This window comes from Pseudopipra pipra, chromosome 5 (genome assembly GCF_036250125.1).
Source record: "Pseudopipra pipra isolate bDixPip1 chromosome 5, bDixPip1.hap1, whole genome shotgun sequence".
Classification (NCBI taxonomy): Eukaryota; Metazoa; Chordata; class Aves; order Passeriformes; family Pipridae; genus Pseudopipra; species Pseudopipra pipra.
Window position 1 is genome coordinate 72161443 of NC_087553.1, and position 22103 is coordinate 72183545.

At 48.7% G+C, this 22103-nt stretch overlaps 1 protein-coding gene across 9 annotated transcripts in view; it reads right to left on the bottom strand.

The window, feature by feature from the left end:
- Window positions 1–22103, bottom strand: part of PFKFB3 (6-phosphofructo-2-kinase/fructose-2,6-biphosphatase 3) — a 44475-nt gene that overhangs the window by 6579 nt on the left and 15793 nt on the right. Inside the window, exons 2-15 of one of the 9 annotated variants that reach the window (XM_064656557.1) lie at window positions 14889–15003; window positions 9618–9743; window positions 9225–9321; window positions 8931–8997; window positions 8710–8784; window positions 8349–8405; window positions 5764–5888; window positions 4815–5022; window positions 4109–4255; window positions 3527–3631; window positions 2385–2514; window positions 2129–2191; window positions 1894–1958; window positions 220–390 (exon numbers count right to left, since the gene is read on the bottom strand). In XM_064656557.1, coding sequence (XP_064512627.1) covers window positions 220–390; window positions 1894–1958; window positions 2129–2191; window positions 2385–2514; window positions 3527–3631; window positions 4109–4255; window positions 4815–5022; window positions 5764–5888; window positions 8349–8405; window positions 8710–8784; window positions 8931–8997; window positions 9225–9321; window positions 9618–9743; window positions 14889–14967 — 1515 coding nt within the window. In that variant the 5' untranslated portion in view covers window positions 14968–15003. Of the gene's footprint in view, window positions 1–219; window positions 391–1893; window positions 1959–2128; window positions 2192–2384; window positions 2515–3526; window positions 3632–4108; window positions 4256–4814; window positions 5023–5763; window positions 5889–8348; window positions 8406–8709; window positions 8785–8930; window positions 8998–9224; window positions 9322–9617; window positions 9744–14888; window positions 15499–22103 lie in introns of those variants that run through there. The other 8 variants (XM_064656559.1, XM_064656561.1, XM_064656560.1 and 5 more) reach the window with 8 other exon arrangements.

Consider the following 22103-nt stretch of genomic DNA (forward strand, 5'->3'; position numbering starts at 1 on the left):
GATCAACAGGGACCCTTCGCAGGGCACTCCTGAGACCAACCCAAGGCAGGGAAGGACAGCAGCCGTGGGAGGAAGATGCATCTCAGAGACAGCAGCACAGGTTGCGACAAGTGCAAGCAGTTCCTCAGCTTCAGGAGTGACAGGAGGACAACAAACAATAAAACAACAAGAACAACAACAACAGAAAAAAAAAAAAAAAAAAGAGAGAGTTCAACTAACTTGTCCCGGCATCTGCGTGGGCACTTCCTGAGGAACACAGCCTGGCAGGGCAGAAGAAACAGCCACATGCTCCTCAAAGCTGTTGATGCGAGGTTTTTTGGTGGGCTCTGGGCTTGCTAGAGGGGTAACGCTATTACGTCTCATGAGCGGGTTAGGTCCCTTCTTTGCTTCCTAAATTAAAGTGAGACAAAAAAAATAAAGTAAAATTAGAAAAAAAAGGGAAGAAGGCGACAGTTATAAAGGAAAAAAAAAAAGGAGCAGGTTGTTTTGTTTTTTTTTTCTTAAAGTGGCCTCTGTTTTTCCCCACAATCACTGTCAATGAGCAAACGAAAGGCTCTGGACACACGAAAAAAAAATCCCCATACAAAAGTGTTCAAGAGCACAGAATGGGAGGGGCCAAAAATAAAGTGCCCTGCACTCAGACACAAAAGACCTGCCCCTCACCTAAGTCTCTGCTCACAAAAGAGTAACTACAGATAGCTAAAAACACGGAGCAGCAATCAAGGCATGACTTTGCATGACAGAGAGAGGCACTCATCGGTCTCCTCCTCGAAGCTGGTCCCTCTGCCCAGGGAGAGGTGTGAAAGCAAGAAGAGGGAAGACAAGCCAGCCCAAGCTGATAAGGAAGACTTGGGAAGTGGGAGCAGAGCAGCCAGCAAGGGTTGGCACTGCCAAGCTCCTACTCAAGTGAGGAGGGATGGAGGGGCAGCGCCGACGCAGCCGAGCAGGGGACCCAAGCACTTTGTGTGTGTCTTGCTCCATCCTACCCTTGGCCCTCCTGCCACCCCCAGCAAGGGTGGTGGAGGAGGGCAGTGATGGCCCCCACAGCAGGGGGAAGGACTGGCTTCCCCCTTACAGCCATGGGGAGGGAGAGGTGGCCCAGATGCTGCCACCTGCCAAGGTTGGGAAGTGAAGGAAAGGAGACGTGGGCCAAAAGAGGACGGCTCCGACTGTCCAGCATCCAGTTGGGCTCCATCACCACTAAGCACAAGTTGGAAAGGTCCCAGCATCTGGGACAGGGGCACAACATCCCCAGGGCACCAAGACCCAACACCAAGCTGGTATCCCACTCTCTGGTCTCTGAGCTTCCAGTGGAGCACATGGCAGATAGACCAGCCCTTACAGGAAATTTTTTCAGAAGAGGGGTCTCCTCCCCACAGCATCCCCAGCCCAGCACCACCACACCCCACTCAGCAGAAAGGCATTCTGGTAGCCCCACAGTGCCACGGGCATACTAGGAAAAAAAAAAAAACCAAAAACAAACAATCAAAATCCGCAAAGTCAGATTTTGGGCATTGAGCCCAGGCTCTGCCAGAAAACTGGGAGACCTGAGAGAAGTCACCTTCTCCACCCATGGCTCCATTCCCTGCTTCAGTGAATGGATGACTGTACCGGTAAAAGGGAAAGACCAGGGAGGAGCTTTCCCTGGGCCAGCTCTAGTCTGGGCAAACACACTGGGAAGCAGGCACATGCAACACCCCTTTTCCCTTGGAAAACCCTGAACCAGCCACAACTTTGCCGAGCAGGAACCCATCTGATGCTCCACCAGCAGCACTTCCAAGCACCCAGCTGAGCCATCTCCCCATGCCCACTCCAGGTGTTCCCACTGCCAGCTGACCATAGGGGACAGGAGGGGACCACCAAGGGATGGCTCCAAGGAAAAGCAACACTCACCTCCGGCCGATCTCTGTGGGTGTTGACGGCTTCGATGTTCAGCGAGATGGATTCCACCCGGCAGCCTGCAGAGGGGAGCACAAGGAGACAGAGAGGCCATCAGCAAACCCAAAAGGCACAGGGTGTTGCCCAGTGCTCCACCACAAATCCCTGCTCTTCTCCCAGAGGCAGCCTGGATTCAGGAGGAGGTACAAGTCAAACCCCTCCACATGTTTAGTAGGAAGGTCCCACTTACCGTAGGCCACCGGGGTCAGCTTCAACACCGTGTGAAGGGGACATTTCAGGTAGGGCATTTCATCTGCAGAGACAGCAAAGCAGGAGGGTTATCCCACCTCCTCTCCAAAAGCATCTTTATCAACAGCCAAGGCCACCCCACACCTAACAAGATGTATGCTCCAGGCCCACATTGACCTGAACACATCTCCGCAGAGCTGCATCCATCATCCCTCCTCCAGCAGGGTCCATCCGCTTCCCACAGACAGGGAGCTCACCTGCACTCTTGTCCAGGAAGTATGCCAGGAGACAGCGCATGACAGCCTGGTGACAGATCACAAGGACGTTCTCTTGCCTCTCCAGCTCCATGATGACTGGCTCCAGGCGCTGCACCAGATCCTGGTAGGACTGGGACAAAAGACAGGAAGGAAGATGAGGCATAGACTCAAAGAAACGAGCACCTCAGGAGCAGCAATGCTCCTTGTCTTGTTACATTTACTGATTTCATGCCTCTGACTAAACTAACATAATTACTGCTAAAAACAAGTAAATCCTTATCTTCAGGCTACTCTAGAACACAGATACTTCTTCCATCAGAGAAGAAGCTGTTCCCATCTCAGTGAATCACATCTCAGTACTGGAGACTTTATTAAGGTAAGCAATAGAGGCTCTCAGGATAGCATCCCTCTCTCATCTTGAAATTTGATTTTTCTACAGGATTTCTAAGTTATGAAAAGTCTGGGGCAACCTGAGAAATGCCAGGGTTTTGAAGGACTTCATAAAGAACCATGACAGGCAGTCAGAATGAGCTCCAGACACCCAGAGGCGGTGTCTGACATCTCCACACATTCCTCTGTTTGGAAACATCCTCACGACAGTGTATCTAAGATTTTTCCCAAATGTCTATGTCTATTTTCCCAAATGACTTTTAATTTGGGGATAAATAGCTCAATTCACAGCCTAAAGTATCATCCAGAACTGATGTAAATTCCCACCTCATTGTGTCACACGTTGAAAGCAGATTGCTAATAACAGAGCTGTTACCATCAACCCTTAGGGAATGATACTGAGAACAGGGTGAAAATTACTTTTTTTGGAAATGACAGAAAAGGAAATTGGGGCAGCACAACACTTTGAGTGGATATAATGATGGAACTTGGACTAGAAACCTCCAGAGTCCCTTTCCTTCTAATCTGCTGTAAAGTCAGTGGGACTGTTTGTTAAGTGATGCATTTCTCAGTGATATCTTCACATACCACGATTTCACAAGAGCTCAGCATAGAGGTGAATATAAGCCCTGACTTTTCTCTGTTCTAGTTTCTTGGAGCACTCACTACTCACATTTAGAGGACAGAACGAAGACAAAAAGGCCACATTTAAAGCAGAAGTCATGTCTCTGAAGGTCTCCCTGGGGACCTACCTCCCCTGAAGGATAACGGTAGTAATATTTATCCTGATCACGTAAAGCAAATTCCTCTGGATGTTGCTCCCTGATTTCTTCATACGTCATTTCTTCACACACACCCTGCCAGAACAGGACATCCATGGTTACTGGACATACTCAGGTCAAAAAGCATCAGCACAGTCAACACGCAAAACCTTCTCCAAAGCAATTGTCTGTAACCCTATGAGTGCTCAGCTACAGAGCAGTTCCAAACAAAAATCATTTTAATCCACTATGCTGGATGGGGCTTGGAGCAACCTGGTCTAGTGGAAGATGTCCCTGCCCATGGCACAAGGTTGGAACAGATGGTCTTTCAGGTCCCTTCCAACCCAAACCATTCTATAATTCAAGACAACATTTGAAGAATCTGCAGAAGGTACAACTAAGATCAAAGCCAAAAGGTGAGTCCTGCAGAGGTATCACCCTTTCCCACAGAAGGAAAATCTCCCCATGGCAGCTGAGATTTAGCAGAAGCAAAGAGTCTGGTGCTATTGCTCTCTCTTGTCAAGCAACAACCAGCCTGATCCAGCTCTTCCTACTCCAATCAAAGATACTCACAGCATCAATTTCATTGAGTGCCTTCCACTGCTCGTAGGGCAACTGGAGAGCTTCTGCTGTTTGGATTGTCCTTTTTAGTTGGCTGGTCCAGACTTTGAGGTCCTTCAGGTTCTGCTCTTCTACAAATTTGTTCAGCGCCAGCGCAAACTGTGGGGCATAAAAAAAAAAAAAAAAAAGGTTGATTCCTGGTCCATAGCTTCCCAATGGGCCTTCTTCCCTGCTTCCCAGTAAGTGTTGACTTCTTCAGGTCTGCTTTTGCCCTCCATAAGCAGACAGATTAGTCTTCTGCTCCGAGGTGATGAGCAGCCACACATGCAATGATCCCCAAGAAGGGGTGTGAGAACAGAGAGAAAGCAGAGGAGAAAGAGGTAACCTATTGTCTTCAAGGAACATCAGCACTCAGGAAACAGCACCATGACCTGGGCTTTCCCACAGTGTTATGGAAAATCCCTGGCCATCCTTAACCATAGCTCTGCTTATTTGCTTTCTGCAGCCCACTAGTTAAGGCCTAACTATGTGCAAGACTACAAGTAACAATGATGGCTGGGAAGTCTTGTTTTGAGGCCATGCCCAAACTTAACCAGCCCTATGGATGGATCCTGAGCAACTCAGCTGTCATCAAATATACACTTCATCCAACACTTGGCATCTACTACAGCCAAACCCCTCCTTGAAGCCACAGGGGAGTATTCCCCTTCTCCCTCACCTTCTTGCCCCTGTTGGAGAGGCCAGAGTCCCCTCCAATCTTGCCCATGAGGTTGAACTCGCTCTCTCCGTGCCGACAGAGATAAATGGTACGGGGCTGGACGTGGATGTTCATCAGGTAGTAAACAATCCTGCTCTGGATGTGATCCTGAACCCTGTTGACCAGGAACCGCCGGCCAACGTCAATGACTTTGATGAGAGAAAGTTCCCTAGGGAAAGAAAGAAACATCATTCTCATGAAACAGCCTTGTGACTTATCTCCCTCAGCATAATAATCACCCAGCTAAAAGGATTTCCTGCAGGCTATTTTCAACAGGAAGCCAACAGGTAATGGGGATTCACAGAGAGCTGAATAACACCAGTGTAATCGCTATTCCTCCTTGCAGCAGTAAAGAGGATTAAACAGGACTAACAGGGAACATGCTCCTCCCCACAACAGGGATCAGCAGGAGTGGAATAATCCGGGTAGAGCACACAGACGTGTTTGTGAGCAGTGGAAAGGCTGGGAGGTGCCTGCAGAGTCATACAGGACAGCAAAGGTCTTCCCAGGGCACACAACTAGGCAGAAGCCACAGGGCTTGCTCAGTCCTGTGGTCTGAGCCAACCAATCCCTTCCTTTAAGTGGGACAGTGACAAAAGCACCTCAACCACTCAAACTCAAGTGCTTTTCCAAACCCTTTGTATTTAGACCTGCAGAACAGGGTTGAAAACAGCATATCTGAGCCCAGAGAGCCTGGGAAAGTTTCAGTGCCTGACTCCCTGGCACAGAGCTGGGGAAAACCAGCATTTTCAAGGAAAAAGCCTGGTTTCAAGGTGAGGCTTGGCCATACTTTACTCTAGCACAGTCAGGTATTTGAACACAAAGTGAAATACAGCTTCATCCTTCACTGCTTCTCTCCTGGGAGCAGGAGGGTGTTTAAGCCAGCTCGAAAGTCAGCAAAGTCTCTTACCTGTCGTAGTCATCAGGGTCTAGTGGCTGGTAACTGGCTTGGTAACAGTTGATCCTCTTCATGAAGTCCTCCATGGCATCAGTGGAGTTACAGTCCCGGTAATCTGGGCTGGACAATTTGACTTCCTGTAAAAAAAAAAAACCCACGCCACAAGGAGAGGTCAGGAAGGTCTCCCAGCCAAACAATGCTAATCTTGAATTCCAAAGTCCTGCCAACATTCAGCAAACAGCTGAGACACTTTACATTCATCACTTATCATAGGGCACAAAAGAAGCGAGTTAGACCCAAAAAAAAGCATAAAGTGAGATAATCTGGTATAAACCATTGCATGGTTAGTATAGATGTGCATCAGTCCACTCCCATTCTCCCAGGAATTGTGGTAGCACCTCACCACCCAACACAGTGGGGAAAACTGAGCTTCCTTGTGGTTAAAAAAAAAAAGCATCAGGTTTAAATTCAAGCTAAGAATGGAAAGTGCACGAATTTAGACAAGATGTTTATCCTGGGTCAGCAAAAGGATATTTGCATAACAACATTCAAACCCTTTCTGTGCACTGTTTGCTGCAAGTTACTGGGCTGACAGATACTACAAATGGGCAACATGAATATCCAGAACTCCCATCGACTGAGTTCTGCTTGAACTAATGTAACAGGCTATTTTTCCCCCTGAACTAATCTAACAGGCTATTTTCTCTGGAGATTTGGGTTTGAACAGCAGCATTACATATTAGTAACTTCAAAGGCAATCCTGAAACGAACAGGATAACACAACAGAGTGACACATGTGGCAGCATCCAGGGCCCATGGCGTATTTTCCACACTGATCCCAGCACTACGAGCACCATTCATCTGCAGCACCCCCATGGAGCAAAATCCCACATTCATTTTCTCCCCCTTCAAGCATTAGTTTCCAAATAAAGGGATTAAAATCCTACAAAAAAAAAAAAAATCCAGTTAAAAAAAAAAAAAGATGCAGCAAACTGAGGGTTTTATTAGCGTCATGGAAAAGGTTGTGTGCAACCTCTCAAAGAGCTGGTCACTGGCCCTGGGACAACAGCTCCCAACAGGAGCAAAATCCACGCTCCAGTCCCAGCCCAGCACCCTTTCTCCTTAGGGCTGCTCTCGATCCATTCTCCACCCAGCCTGTACTTGTGCTTGGGATTGATCTGACCCAGGTGCAGCACCTTGCACTTGGCCTTCTTGAACTTCATGGGATTGGCACAGGCCCCATTTCTCCAGCCTGTCCAGGTCCCTCTGGATGGCATCCCTTCCTCCACACCACACAGCCTGGTGACATCAGCAAACTTGCTGAGGGTGCTTCAATCCCACTGTCCATGTCACCAGAGATGTTAAACAGCACCAGTCCCAATACCAAGCCCTGCCTGTCAGGCACGCTTTGCCTTCAGTGAAGCCATGCTGGCTCTCTCTAATCACCTCCTTATTTTCCACGTGCCTCAGCATAGTTTTCAGGAGGATCTGATCCATGATCTTGCCAAACACCAAAGTGAGACTGACCAGCCTGCAGTTTCCCAAGTCTCCTCTTTTTCCTCTTTTTAATAACGAGGGTTATGTTCTCCCTTTTCCAGTCAGTGGGAACTTCACCGGATGGCCATGACTTCTCAAATGTGATGGATAGTGGTATCCCCACTTCATCCACCTGTTCCCTCAGGACCAACAGATGCATCACATCAGGTCCCATGGACTTGTAAACCTTCAGGTTCCTTAGATGGTCACAAACCTGATCTTCTACAGTAGGTGACTTTTCATTCTCCCAGTCCTTGCCTTTGCCTTCTACAACTCCGTCAGTGGGCTGGAGCACTTGGTGGTGAAAACTGAGGCAGAAAGTCATTGAGTACCACAGCCTTTTCCATATCCCCAGTATCCAGGCCTCCTATTTCCTTCTGGAGAGGGCCCACATTTTCCCTAGTCTTCCTTTTATCATCAAATGTACCTATAGAAGCTTTTCTTGTTGTTCCCGACATCCCTGTCCAGATTTAATTCTGTCAAGGCTTTACTGTTTCTAACCTGATCCCCGGCTACTCAAACAATCTCTGTATTCCTCCCAGGCTGCCTCTACTTGCTTCCATCCTCTGTAGGCTTCCTTTTTGTGTTTGTCTAGGAGCTCCTTGTTCAGCCATGCAGGCCTCCTGACGTTTTTGATTACTTCTTTGTTGGTAATGCATCACACCTGAACTTGGAGATGATCCAGCTTTCTTGGTTCCCTCTTTCCTCCAGAGCTTTATCCCCTGGTACTCCACCAAGCATATTCCTGAAGAGGCCAAAGTCTGCTCTGCTAAGGTCTCATTTCATGGTCACTACAGCCCAGGCTGCCCTTGAGCTTCCCATTCCTCACCAGCCCTTCCCTGTTGGTGGCAACAAGGTGCAACACAGCACATTCTCCTTGTTGGCTCCTCTCTCTCAGGGAAGGAAGTTATTATCAACACATTCCAGGAACTTCCTGGATTGCTTGTGCCATGCTGTGTTGTCCCTCCAACAGATACCAGGGTGGTTGAAGTCCACCATGAGAACCAGGCTTCCTACTTGTCTATGGAGGGAAAACAAAAGCAAGACACTTCCACACTTACCATAACATTGGTGGCAACCACAGTGGGATCGTTGCAGACAGATTCAATGAAGAACACCTGTGAAACAAAGCAAACCTCAGCTGAAAGCCAACAAGGCTTTTAACACTCAACCAGCTCCTTGCCCAACCCAACCTCCTCCCTGCTAGCCCAGAGAGCTCTCCCTCTGCCCTACTCCCATTGTTTCCTCCTCCAGGACTTGTTATGAGGAATGAGGGAAGAGTTTCACATTTTTAATCAAACCCAGCAATGAAATATCCCTTACACAGGAGCATCATGAGGACAACACGTTAGTGAAAGAAGATACACCACAGTACACTAAAGGTGGACTATGCAATTCAGGCATCAGCCCCACGGTACCAACCTTAAATCCATTTTCTTTGGCAAAGTTTAGGATCATCCCTCTCCTCTCCCGTGTGGTATTGGTGGCATCGAAAACCTTTAAAAGCAAAGATGTCAGTTAGCACAACAAGTGCCTGGTTTCCCACTGAGCCCCTCCTCAGGGAAGAAACTGCAGAGCAAATGGCACAGGACGTTCAGGACTGGGACTTGCCAAAATCCCATGGAGCGCATCTCCGTTCTTACCGCGATCTGTCCAGCCTCTTCCGTCAGGTACAGCTTGACATCCCTCAAGGCAGCCATGGCACATTGCCTGCAAAAGAGGAGATGTGTGGTCCTAATGTCCTCTGGATGTGCTGGTGACCCAGAAGCTACCAAGCCCACGCAGCTTCAGTTTTGAGCTCTTGGCACCCAAGTCAGGCCTCTTTGGCCAGGCAGGGAGAACTCAAAAGTAGAGCCCTGCTCATCACCCCCGAACAAACTGGGTAACTGTGCTCCAGCCATGGGCTTCACCAGGATGGAGGCAGTGCCCACACTTACCTCCTGACTTTCATGGCCTCCTCGTTGTCAGGACGGAAGAAGTCATAGGAGCTGTAATGCTTCACGGCCTCACGGCGATATTCCCCCACGTTGAAAACTATTTGGGAAAGACAAAAACCATCAAAATCAGGAGCTCATCTCATCTGTACAGTTTCTGCAATTAAAGCAAGCAAAGTGATAAGAAATTACATCCTTAGAGCAAAGGGCTCAAGGGACATCTCTTGATCTTGAAGTGAAGGAGGACCCAGGCTGCAGCAGAAATGGCAAAACGTCAATATTTGGACCATCCGATTTTGGAAAGCTCTCCCACTACATCCCAAGGCACTGAACTCCTACAGCAAATCCTGAGGACCAGACCTCATGCTTCCCCCAGGAAGCCAGTGAATGCCTCACCTTTTGTAGGGACACCGATCCAGTTGAGGTAGCGAGTCAGCTTCTTGGAGATGTAGGTCTTCCCACGGGCTGGGAGGCCAACCATCACTATCACAGTGGGGGAATTGGCAAGCTGTGGCCCACAGGCTATGAGGAGGAGGAGGAGAAAGAAAATGAGCAGCTGTGAATCCTCCAGCTCATCTTGTATCAACCCTACAAGGCACTTGCTCTTCACTCAGCCTTCCCCTAAATCCTTCAGCAGCCGAGAAAATCCAAAACCTGTGTTCTTTGTGCACCATCACCTCTGTAATATCTCTTGTACATCCCTCTCGTGAGTTTGGACAATCAAGACCCTGAGCAGGAGGCATGGTGGATGGCTCCATGGCTTCCCACTGGTGAGACACAGCTGGCCCAGCTAAGCCATGCTGACCCAAATTCACTCTGGTGTCACCCAAACCAGGGAGGGACAACAGTCACAGCCTGAAAGCCACGGTAAGAACATCCTGATGGTTGCAAAGTAGGCAAGGAACCAGCAGCTGGCCCAGGCTCCTGGAGAGTCTCCACACCTCAGTTTCCTTACTTACAACCAAAAAAAAAAGAAAACAAGGCAAACACAACCTCCCATTTCTGTGGATTGGCCAATTCTGTGAAAAGCTGGAGGATGGCCAAGTACTTTGGTCCAGGTCCTGCAGCAGCACACTTCAGACACTGCTGCTGTGCTGAAATACCAGGTCTGCACAGAGATCTTCACCCAGAGAGCATCTTCCAAAATATTTGACTAGATTCTTAACTGATACACGTGCAAATGCAACCAACTGTTTTTCTGAAGACAAACAGGGCATGAGGACCACAGAACCATCAGCATTTAAAAGCAGATATTCAAGTAATTTATCCCTTTTTTCTCATAAACCTATTTTAAGCTGGGTTGTTGGTTTGGGGTTTTTTTTGTGGTAAAGAGCATCCATGTCAAACAGCTGGAAATAAAATCCAGAGGCAGCGCTTAGCAATGACTTGGCAAGTGTAGAGAAATTCCTGTCCAAGTCACTTGAATGGCATGACCAAAATGCAGACAAATCAGCTGCCAGGCTGCCCAGGTGAATCACTTTCTCCCCCCATAAATCCTTTTGAAAGCAAATTCCTGGTTCAGTTCAGAGGAAACTGCTGAGGTTAGAGGACTGGGAATACAGTTTGGGAATTTTTTTTTTTAGTACTTTGCAGCCCCAGTGTCAGGGGATGCATCTGGACCACACATTCCGTGGAACATGTAATGAGGCAGCATCCCTCTCCCTTGGCTGCATCCCTGCTCCTCTCTAGGGCTTGCTCTGAAGAATTGCTTCTCACATGGTGCTGCACACGGGCAAGGCCAAGGCACAAAGCCAGGAAAGGAAGATCTTAATGATGCCTAATGGAATTTAGATTAGCCAGCTGCCTTTCATGCCGCCCAGTGTGACACTCCAAGAGCCCTCCCAGCAGGGGCAGGACAGGCAAGACCCTCCAGGGGATTTCCCTCCCACCCTTCCATCCACCCGGTGAGCCCAGAGACCTCATGGGAAAGGAATGCAGGGAGTGAGTGGCTGGTGGCAGAGCCATAAACCCCAGCTTAATTATGGTCTAGGTGGAGAGCTCTGCCTGCCTGTCCCAGCTGCCTGCAGGTGGGACCTGAGGATGGAGACTCAGATTAGATCTGGAGAGGGCAAACAAAACTGAGCGGTATCCATAAAACATGCAAATTACATGGGATTCCCTTTGCTTTCTAGGAAAAAAAATAAATCCAACAGCTGAAGAAAACAAATTAAGACCACAAGGAAGAGTGACAGCACTGGTACCCAGACAGCAAAGAAGAGCTTCCCATCATCTTCCTCATTGTCTCACCAAAGCAGACTCAGCAGGCAAGAGATTAAAAACTACCTAAAATATATTTTCTCTTTTTCTTCTTTTCATAAATATTCCACATTCCTCAGGCTGGAGCTGCCCTCACACTCACTCCCTTTGTAGAACCTGCCTCCCCAGTGCTGTTTCAAAAGCCCAGGGCAGCTCTCATCGATTTTGGCAGCAAGTGCCAATTTTCCACGCTTGGGTACCAAGGAAGCTGAGCAATATACCCAGAAAAATCTTTGTTTCCCCTCTAACAGTTTCACTTCCTCTCACAACCTATGGCTGCAAGTCTGGTTTTGCAACAAAACCCACACACTTATTAGATAAAGTGAGGAGGAGGGAATAATACCCAAATAAAGAAACCCTTCCTTTAAGAGTGGACAAAGGATCTCAAAGAGCCAAGAGGATTTTGGGCCATTAACAGCAGTTCAAGAGGATGGGGACAATACTGGGTACTGTTCATGTGCCTTTGGCTCCAGACATCTGTGACAGCCCCAGAGGTGGCACATATGTGCCACCTCCGAAGGGTGCTGCAGGAGTTAAACACCTGTAATTGAGGAATCTCCCCACAATTTGTTTTTCTGCCAAAGGAAAGATCAAGATCCAGGTTCCCCTTGGACCATGAAAAAGCATCTGTTTACAGACCTGGAAGCAGCTCCCAAAACACCAGGGTATCCAGCAAGGAACTTTTTATCAGGAATCTGAGCCCAAACCCAACTAAATCACAAAAGTCTCCGGAGAAACTTTGTATCAGGGATGAAACAGAAACCAGTGTTTTGCTCAGTGTTTCACAAAGACCTCATTCATAATTTCTTTTCACCACTGCTGGGAAGCTATCGGGGATTTCAATGGATATTCATTACTGCTTATCCATATCTAGCCAGGTAAGTCAAGGTCAGGGATGACTTTCAGGCTCAGTCAGGATATTTAGAAGGTGCTCATCACGTGTGGCTTACAGCTGCCAGAAAGTCAGCACTGATGAGCTCCTGTGCTTTACCAGAACAGGGGAGGGAAGGAAGCAAAAACAAAAAACACAACAAAACAATACAAACCACAAGAGGGAAGGAAATTTGCTTCTCTAACAGGTCGGATAAAACAGCCACCTCCCCACTTCAGGCACTTTTACGGTCTCCTTGTATACAAGTGATCCCCCACACCACATGTTCTACATTAGCCCTACATTCCCCTTCTGCAGCTTCTTCTCACTGCAATACCCTGACACCTTCACGCATGAAGGTTTCTGCACTTTGCATCACACGCACACCTGGAATCGCTACCGCCCCGAAAACGCGCCAGCCGGGGTTTTACAGGCACAGCCCCCGAGCGGGAGTGATGGCAAAGAGAAGTGATGGGACAGAGAAAGGCAGCGGCAGCCCCTTCCCTCCTGGAGCATCCCCCTCCCGAGCCCCCTCCCCTCGCCTGGCTCTGCCCACCCGGCGCCTGCGACGACTTGACTTTCCCAGCCCCTACGTGAGAGACGTGCAGCTTGACAGCAATTCAATGGATCGCCGTCAAAAGGCCAGATGAAGGCACCGCTTCTGAGCCACTCCAGCCTCCCACTGACGAGGAAGCGACAATCGGACTAATTATTTCACGCGCAGGGAGCAGCTTCCAGAGGATGCTCCCAGGGATGCTCCCGCTCCCTCCAGGGACCACACCGGCCGTGGTCTCCGTTACACCCCCACTTCCCACCCAGCTTTGTGGCTCTGCTCTTTGTTGCTGCTGAGGAATTAATAGCACCTCGAGTTTAAAATAGCCACCCTGTGTTAAAAAAAAAAATAATAAAAAAATAGATCTAAAAAAGCCTAACAACCCTCTTCCCATATTGCATAGTGAAAAGTGCCCAGCATGGCTTGTTCCCAGCCCGAGAAAAAATAATTAGAAGCCACATTGTGTTATTAATAAGCCCCTTAGTGCCTTAATATACTAAATATGTTAGTTTTCTCCTCTACCAAGAGGGAATTCTCTCCTCTGAGAAACCAAGTGGCAAGAAACACTGGGAGACTCTGCGTGCACAAGGCATTTCTTTCAGAGGTGTCAGTCCTTGAGAAAAGTCAAGCCATACAGACACACATGCAAAGCATTAAGCCATTTTACCCCACTCAGACCAAAGCCCCTTGGCAACCCAGATGTTCAGCCTGTTGCTGAAATCCCATTTCCTCAGCAGCTCCTGCTGCAGAGCTGCCCTTGCCAGGCTCAGGCAGCACGTCCCAACATCTGCTCCAGGGAGCCTGACCCATAGCCCCAGGCAACAACAGCTGGCAAATTCATAGGATATCTGCTTTTCCTAAAATTATTATTTTTTTTTTAAAGGGGATACTTTCCAGCCAAGAGAAATAAACATCAGAAGCAACTTTAAATGCCTGATGAGGAAAAGCATCGGAAAGACTGATTCACCCAACTGCCCAAGCCACTTCTATCCTTCATCCAGTGCCATCTCCTCCATCTCGGCTCTGCAGAGTCCTGCGATGCTCATTTAGAGTTACACGGAGTTGCACAACGGGTAGGTTGTCAGTTTAGCTGTTGGGTGAGTTAAAGGAGCTGCCTCCTGAGCTTTCAGATTGTATTATGATTCATGAATTGGTTTATAGTAACACCCGGATGACCCAAACATTTGATTTTATTTATATATACATATATGTTATTTATTTTTTTTAAACACAGAGGTTGGTTTTAACCCCTCAAGGATCTTTCTGAGCTTCAAAGAGCACTGCAGAAGTTTCATCATTAATTTCTGCCTTCCCCTCCACCTGTCTCTTATCTCATCCCACAGGGTTAAATGATAAAGTGCAAACGGCTGGGGTTTTTTTTCCCTAAATCCATTTCCCTAATCCTGCCTCCACTTCCAAAAAAAATAAAAATTTATAATGCACTAATTGGATGGGGCTTGAAGCAACCTGGTCTAGTGGAAGGTGTCCCTGCACATGGCAGTGAGGTTGGAACAGGATGAGCTTTAAGGTCCCTTTCAATCCAAACCATTCATGACTCTGTGACACCCTGAAAAATCCCTGCTGAGCCGGTGACCGGGCGCCGAGGTGAACAACCTGCTCCCTTTCCTTTTAATCCCAGGGCTGGAAGCCGAGAGGGGGAGCGGGGAGGAGGGAGTGGAAATTGGGCCACGCGTGTCTCAGCACCTCCCCGCATCCTCCGCTGCGCGGGGCCATGTGACGGCTGCACCTTCCTCCAGCTCCCAAGGGCTGGAAGTGAGTCACGGGATGGCAGCGAGTGGGATGCGGGCACGGGGATGATGCTGGAGCAGGCAGAGGAGGGGGGAAGCGGGATGCTGCACGGATGCTGAGGGAGGAACGCGCTGCAAAGAGCCCCCTCTGGGAGCGCAGAGGACGGGGACTGCTTCCCACCCACCCCTCCATCCCATCCCGTCCCATCCCGCGGGGATGCTGCGGTGCCCGTACTCACAGCGGCGGGGCAGCGCCGGGCGGTTGTCATTGGGAAGCCAAATCTTCTGGATGCGGCTTTGCGTCAGCTCCATGGGCATTTTTAAAACAAAGGTCTTTTTGCGCTCCGCGTCCACCTTGATGCGTTTGCGGGGGAGAGGAGGAGAAAAAAAAAGAGGAAGGAGGGGGAGGAAATATGTAACAAAAAATAAAAAGGGTTTTTGCTGCAGTCGGTGGCTTCAGCGAGCGGCTGCGGCGCTTTCGGATGCTGCTGCTCGGAGCCTCGTGAAGGTTTTACGGCAGGAGGGGGGAGGAGGAGAAGGAAGAGGAGGGACGGGGCTTCAGGGCACAAAGCCGGGCAGGAACGGCACCAGCGCTGCCGCTGCGCGCTGGGAGGGAGCGAGGGCGAGCAAAAAAAGAAAAGCTTCCCTTTATAATCAGAAAAAAAATAGGGAGGAAAAAAAAAAAGAGTAGGAAAAAATCTCCACGCGAGGCAGCCGGGGAAAAAAGGATTGAGAAGGTCTGCTCGTGGCGCTGCTGCTGCTGCGGTCTCGGCTGCCGCCCTGCCCGGCTCCGCTCGCGATGTGCCGGCAGCTCCGGTGCCGCCTATTTCTATCCCGACAGGCCGGGCCCGGCGGCGCCCGCCCCGCGGGGCGGGGAGGGCAGGGAGGGGCCGGGCGGGCGCTGCGGAGCCGCGGAGGAGGCGGGGAAGGAGGAGGAGGAGGAGGAGGAGGATGGGGAGGAGGAGGATGGGGAGGATGAAGGGGGGGATGCGGCGCGGCCCGGGCAGTGCTGCCCCCCGCCGCCCGCCCCCGGAACTGCAGCGCGGACAAAGGACCCGCTTTGTTCCCCGCGGGGACGCGACCACCGACCCCCCAAACCAAAGGATGCGACAGCGAGGGGGGGGGATTATGGGGGTGTTACAGAGGGGTGGGTGTGTGAGGGCTCCCCCAAGCTAAAAAACCGTACGGTTAAAAAACTTTCCCGTCTCGCTTCTCCCGTGTTAGAAAATTAATTGAGTAAAAGCAATAAAAATAATAAAACCGATAATGATAATTAAATCATTAAAATGGCGAAAAGGAAATAAAAAGTAAAAGATTAAAATGAAATTTTTTTTAAAAACTAATAATTTAGAAAAATTAAAAGGAGGTAAAGCGAAGAAATAAAAAGGGGGAAATAAAAAGGGGAAAATAAAATGAAGTAAAGATTGAGCGAATAAGAAGGAAATAAAAGGGAAAAATATGAAGCAAATAAAATAAACCCTAAGAAAAGTAGAAAATAACAATGGAGTAAGAAAAAAAATAAAATAGAAATATAGAAAATAAAAATGGAATAAAATTTTTAAAAAGGGAAAAAATAAACTAAAAAAATAGAATTTTAATAAAATAAAAATAAAATTAACTGAAAAAAAATCAAAACGAGAGAAACAAAATAAAAATTATTTTAGAAATAACAATATTTTTAAAATAAAATAATAAAGTGATAATAAAATAAATGAATTCCAAGTACACAGCAGTGGGACGGGGGGCTCCGCTGGCGCGCCCCCACACCGCGCTCAGAGGGTTCGGGCCGGGGGGACCCGGGGGGCTCGGACGGGGCTCGAGGGATGCCGGGGGGGCTCAGGGGATGCCGGGGGGCCGGGGGATGCCGGTGTCTGCGCTCCTGCACGTCCCTCACGTCGCACATGCGGTGCCGGGGCCGCCTCCCCCGGAGGGGATGCCCGGGATGCGGCGGCTCCTCCTCCGCCCGCGGCCACCGCGGCTGCTCCGCCCCGCTCCGCGCCCGCATCCGCGCCCGGGAGGCGCCTGGTCCACCCCCCCGCATCCCTCCGTCCCTCCCCGCAAGGGGCTGAAGCGCCGGGAGCGCTGGGGATGCTCCGCGGGGAACCTTTGCCCTCAAACGGGTGCTTAGTATTGATCTATTATTTATTTCTCTTATTATTCTTAATTTATTAATCTCGCTGGTTTCATATTTATTGTTATTTCATTAATAATTTATTAATATTTTAATATTTTCGTTCTATTATTTGTCTATCTGTCATGTATATTCACCTATGATAAATATGTAATTATTATTATTCTTTTTTTAAATTTTCATTCTTCTATTAGTTTATAAAACTCTTTAATCTGCTCACCAGGTTCCTGCAAGTCTCATTTCCACCTTCAGCTAGGCTGCAAACAGCACCCCAGCAATACTCACACCCCGACACAGTCTGTGTTTGCAGCACAGAGGGGTTGGGACATTGTCCAGGAGCCACTCAGAAAATTCCTATGGTGACACTGAAGTCCTAAAGATGCTCAACACCCTCCCCCTGCACCCCAACACTGCCTTAGCTATGAGGATTATCCCACCTGGCACAGAGGGGTCCTTTTGGCAGGATGCTGGGTGGGAACGTGCCACAGCAGGGAGAAGTGGGAATATGTGATAGGTGGGAAGAGCCGCAGAGGCGGGAGCATCTGCTTTGATGGGGTTTAATAAAGCAAATTTTGCTTGAAAATTTAAAGCCCGATAAGGAGCATCTCAGATACTTAAAGCATTCAACCCCCTTCTTTTATTATATAGGGCATTTTCCTCCCCTGGAAGCAAAGGCTTGTATTTGTTAACACATCTAGAAAGAAGGTATTTTTGGCCAATTCCTTACATGGAGCCAAGATGGATGGAGTAAAAAATGCACAATCCTTCCCTCTCCTACACAGGGAAAAAATATTCACAGGCAACAAAAAAGAAAAAAAAAAAAGGAATTTTTAAATAGCTACTATGAGGGAGCTGGAAAAGAACCAGATTTGGGATGTGGGAAGGAAGATGGGAGGGAGCAGTGAGTGCTCCAGCTGGCAAATGTGGGATGGGGATCAGGCACAACAGTGGTCCCTGGACCACTGTGCACAAAATCCATCCTTGGGAAAGGCCAGGAGGGTTGTTTTTTTTCCAAAATCCCCAAATCCTTTTCACATGGAGGGCAACAGAAGCTCAGTTGCCAGCTAAAACATGAATCAGAAGTAGGACAAATATTCACATGATGTTACAGGACAAGGAATTTGGGCATCATCCTCCTTCCTCCAGCAGCTCACTCTCCTCTCTGTGGCTTCACAAGTCACCACCCCCACGATATCAAAAGGAGCCCGAAAGCGAAACCCTGCCTGAATTAAAATCACAGTCACTTCAAATTAGCTCCACCTAGTAACTCTTGGCTTAAAAACTCCTGAATAACTGGAGCGGAAAGCTTCAACTCCTAAATAAATGGCCTGGATTTCAGGGGCACGAGCACCCAGCTGCTCCAAGGGAGGTCAGCTGGAAGAACCATTACTATTTATAAGGCACTTTCACCCTGGGGAGAGGGTGGTGAGCAGGATGTCTCACTAGGTGCTCTGAGAGGATTATTTTTCCCCTCTCAAGTTGTGCCATGCAAAATTCCAGCTCCCTATTAATAGCACCCAGACCGGTAAATAAGATGTTGCTCGCAGCTGCTGTGAAAGGAGCCCACGGGGGTGCTTAGCTCAGCGATTTTTCCAGAAATCAAGTCACTGAGGGGGAGGAATGCTGTCAGTAAGAGGTGTGTCAGCTCGCTGAGAGGCACAACAAGCACAGGATGCCACGGGACAGCCAGGGATGCTGTCCCACATCCTCTGCTGCGCTGTGTGATGGAGCATGTGGAGGGTGGGATAAGCCAGCCAGCGCTGGCTGGAGCTGCTGCTTCACCCATCCCATCTCAGGGACCTTTAATAAATGCAAAGGGACAGGGGTATAAATGTAATGCAGGGCTTAAACTCTGAAAGTCCTGGTGGTGGATGGGGGACAAAATGACCTTGAGTGTCTGAGGGATGAAGGCAGCAGGTACAGAGAGGTGGAAGAGGAAAGGGCAGTGCAAAGAGGGGAAGTCTGGCAGAAAAGGGCGAAATAACCTGTTTCTGTGAGAACAGGATACCCATCTCTTACGGGGTTTACAGGCTATAAACTTCTCCAAAACATCAGAGCCAAACTCCCTAAATTCCCTCTTATGTTCCACTGCTGCTCTAACATCGAACTCACCTAGTAACTCATCCTGAACAGTGGAATTAGGCTTTGGATGCATCCTACCATAAGAATCCTGGACTTAATTCCCCGTCCCCTTTGGAAGAACCCACTGGTCACCAGCCAGCCTCTCCTGGCACCCTGCCCCCAGCATCAAAATGCCAGCACCATCAGCAATTGCTCTGACGAGCCCCAACTCTGACTAAGCTGTGATTCATCCTCCTCTTTTAATGTTTTCTTTTTTTTTTATTTCTTTTTTTTTTTATATTCTCCAAAGGAAACTTGGAAGGAAAGGACAAGTCACGTTTTTGCCTACGTTCGGTGAAACACGCATCACCTCCTTAGGACGCGGCATGGGGGTGCAGTGGGCGTGATTCCTGCTGGGATCCGAGTTGCACGGTCCAACCCTGCACCCAGGGACTATTTCCATGGCTAGAATTTGAAAGTGGTGGCTGGGAGCTGTGTGGACATCGCCCTATGGATGCGGCCTTATGTGTGATCTCTTATTGTCAGGGCAGCTGGATCCGGCAGCAGTTTCCAGCATGGCCTTGGTTTACCATCCTGGAACATAGGTACAAAGTTCACAGAATCACAGAATGGTTTGTGTTGGAAGGGACCTTAAAGATCATGCCATTCCTACCCCCTGCCATGGGCAGGAACACCTTCTACCAGACCAGGCTGCTCCAAGCCCCATCCAGCCTGGACTTGAACACTTCCAGGGATGGGACATCCACAACTTCTCTGGGCAACCTGTGCCGGGGCCTCACTACCCTCACAGTAAAAATTCATTCTTAGTATCTAATTTAAACCTACTCTCATCCAGTTTAAAGCCATTCCAAAGTGTTCCCTAGCCTGGAAAAGAGGTTGCAAAAGTCAGGCAGCAGCTGCCCAAATTCTTGCTAGTGCATTAATGACACTTTCTTGCAACAGAGAAAATTATTCCTCTGAGCTGAACGAGGGGTATTTATACAATTTTTTGGAAAAGAAAAACAAAACAAAAATGTTGAATTTTGCACTTAAAGAAAAAGGGGGGGGGGGGAATACTAAAAAAGCCGAGAAAATTGACTGCAATATTTTCGGGGAATTGGAGATTTTCAGAAATGTCAAAGAGGAAAACAACTATTTGCCCTGTCCTCTCACCAGCTGGATGCTGAGCAGTTTTCACCGCTGATGCCGCTTTCTTTGGAGGGACTTGAAAAAGAGCTTCTGAGGGTCAGGCTCCCGGTGATAAATGGCTGATTTTTATCAGCAAAGGCTGATAAAAATGTTTGGATTTGTAAAGGCAGCTGGAGTTCACGGTCCATTGTGTCTGCAGGTTTCAGCCGCCTCCCTCGCCCTCACAGGTATTTCAATTACAGGAGTAAATAAACAAGGAGCGAAGTGCGAGCTGTGCCTGTATCACCAGGATATCACCGCTCCCGCCCCACATCTCACCCTCACCCTCATCCCGCCCAAGTCCTGATGCCCGGCGTGGGGGGACCACGATAAAATCCTGAATTAATCCCTATAATGGGTCGGAGTGTTTCTGCCATGGAAAAGTGCTTTTTTCTCCCCTCTCGTCTTATCGAGTTGTGTTTTCCTTCCTCATTTCTTGCCTTTCACCTCCCTGCCCTTGTAGTCTCACGCTCCTTTTCCTCCTCAACGGCCTCAAACCGGCAGCATCAGCCCCGCTACTGGGCAAAGAGGAACAGAAATCGGGCAAAGCCGGTTGACGACTCTTTAAGTCTGCAACTGGGAGGGCTGAGCCCTGCCCGGGTGCAGGATCCAGGCAGGGCAGACAACATCGTGTGCTTGGGGCTGCCCCAGAGCTGTTCCACCATTGCAGACATCCGTTCCTCTGGCTGGGGACAAGCCGTCCAGTTTTTGAGTCTAGTGCTCTCTCCAGTTGCTCCTGATGTGCTCATTAAACATCTTCCTTCCCTGACTGCAAGAAATTCAGCTCGTTGCACACAACAGCCAAGCACTGAGATTCCAGAGGAGCAAGGTTCAGGCTACCACACTCCTTCCTGAGGGTGCAGCTTTTCCCTGAAAATAGCCACGAGCAGAGAAGGGGAAAATTCAGAAGGGTGCAGACTCTGACATTGAGAAACAAGTGCTGAGCCCCAGAGGGGGAAATCCCGGCAGAGGCACAGGGCATTGCTCACCCCACGGTATCAGCCCCGGTCAAATATCTCGCCCAGAGCTGATCTTGCTTTTCCTGGCAGCCAAGGGGCAGGAAAAGCCAGGAAGGGGTTGCAGAAATGCACAGTTCAACCACACTCATTCCAGGGGACCTGCTTGGTGGTGCTCAGCCCTCTGCACTGAGCTCCCCACATGTTGTCACTGTCACACTCGGTGCAAGACAGAAATTCTTTCAGGGACAGTAAATTCTGCCTGAAGTCAGCCTCTGCTGTGCTATGCCACTAGCCTCAATAAAAGCAAATTTATTTTTTAATTTCTTTTAATTTAGAGTCCTTCAAGCAGGAGGACAAGGGTTCGAACTTTGTTTCTTTTGAGTTGTCAGATCTGTGCCTAAACTAGAGGTGTTTGGTTATAATCTGGTGAGTTACAGGTATATAAGAAAGGAAATGGGAGACTTACAAATGCATCGCCTGGCTGTGACAAATACGGGGAAGAAGGAAGGATGAGAACCTGGATTCAATCTCAATTCACCAAATTAAAGACTAAATCATTCAAGGTTCCCTCCATTGTCCCCAGAGAGAGGTGGTTGCCTCCAAGCGTGCTCAGGTGTTTGAGGGTCCTTTGGAAGACCCAGTTAAGCTCAAGGCCAGAGCTGTGGAGGTGTAAAATGGGTGTCCATTAGACAGGACTGATGACCCCAAAGGAGCCAGACCAGTGTTAATATTTAAAATCCCAGTTTCATCTGTAATTTTTTTAGACTTATATTCTGTAGTTCTCAAAAAAATATAATTTAAAAACAAAAGTTCTGAAGCTGCAATATCCATTAGAGCAGGGATGTTTCTCAATGCTCAGAAATGGGTCCAAGAGGGTTGAGCAATGTCCTGTGAAAGTTCCCAACCTTACAAGACTAGTGCAAAGTAAAACTCACTCCATCAATGAGATAAATTATAGAGATAATTGGCTCCATGGATTGCAGAGAGGGTAGATTTAGATTTTAATGTGAGGGAGTGAGGCCCTGGCACAGGTGGCCCAGACAAGCTGTGGATGCCCCATCCCTGAAAGTGTCCAAGGCCAGATTGCATGAGCCTTGGAGCAGCCTGGTCTAGTG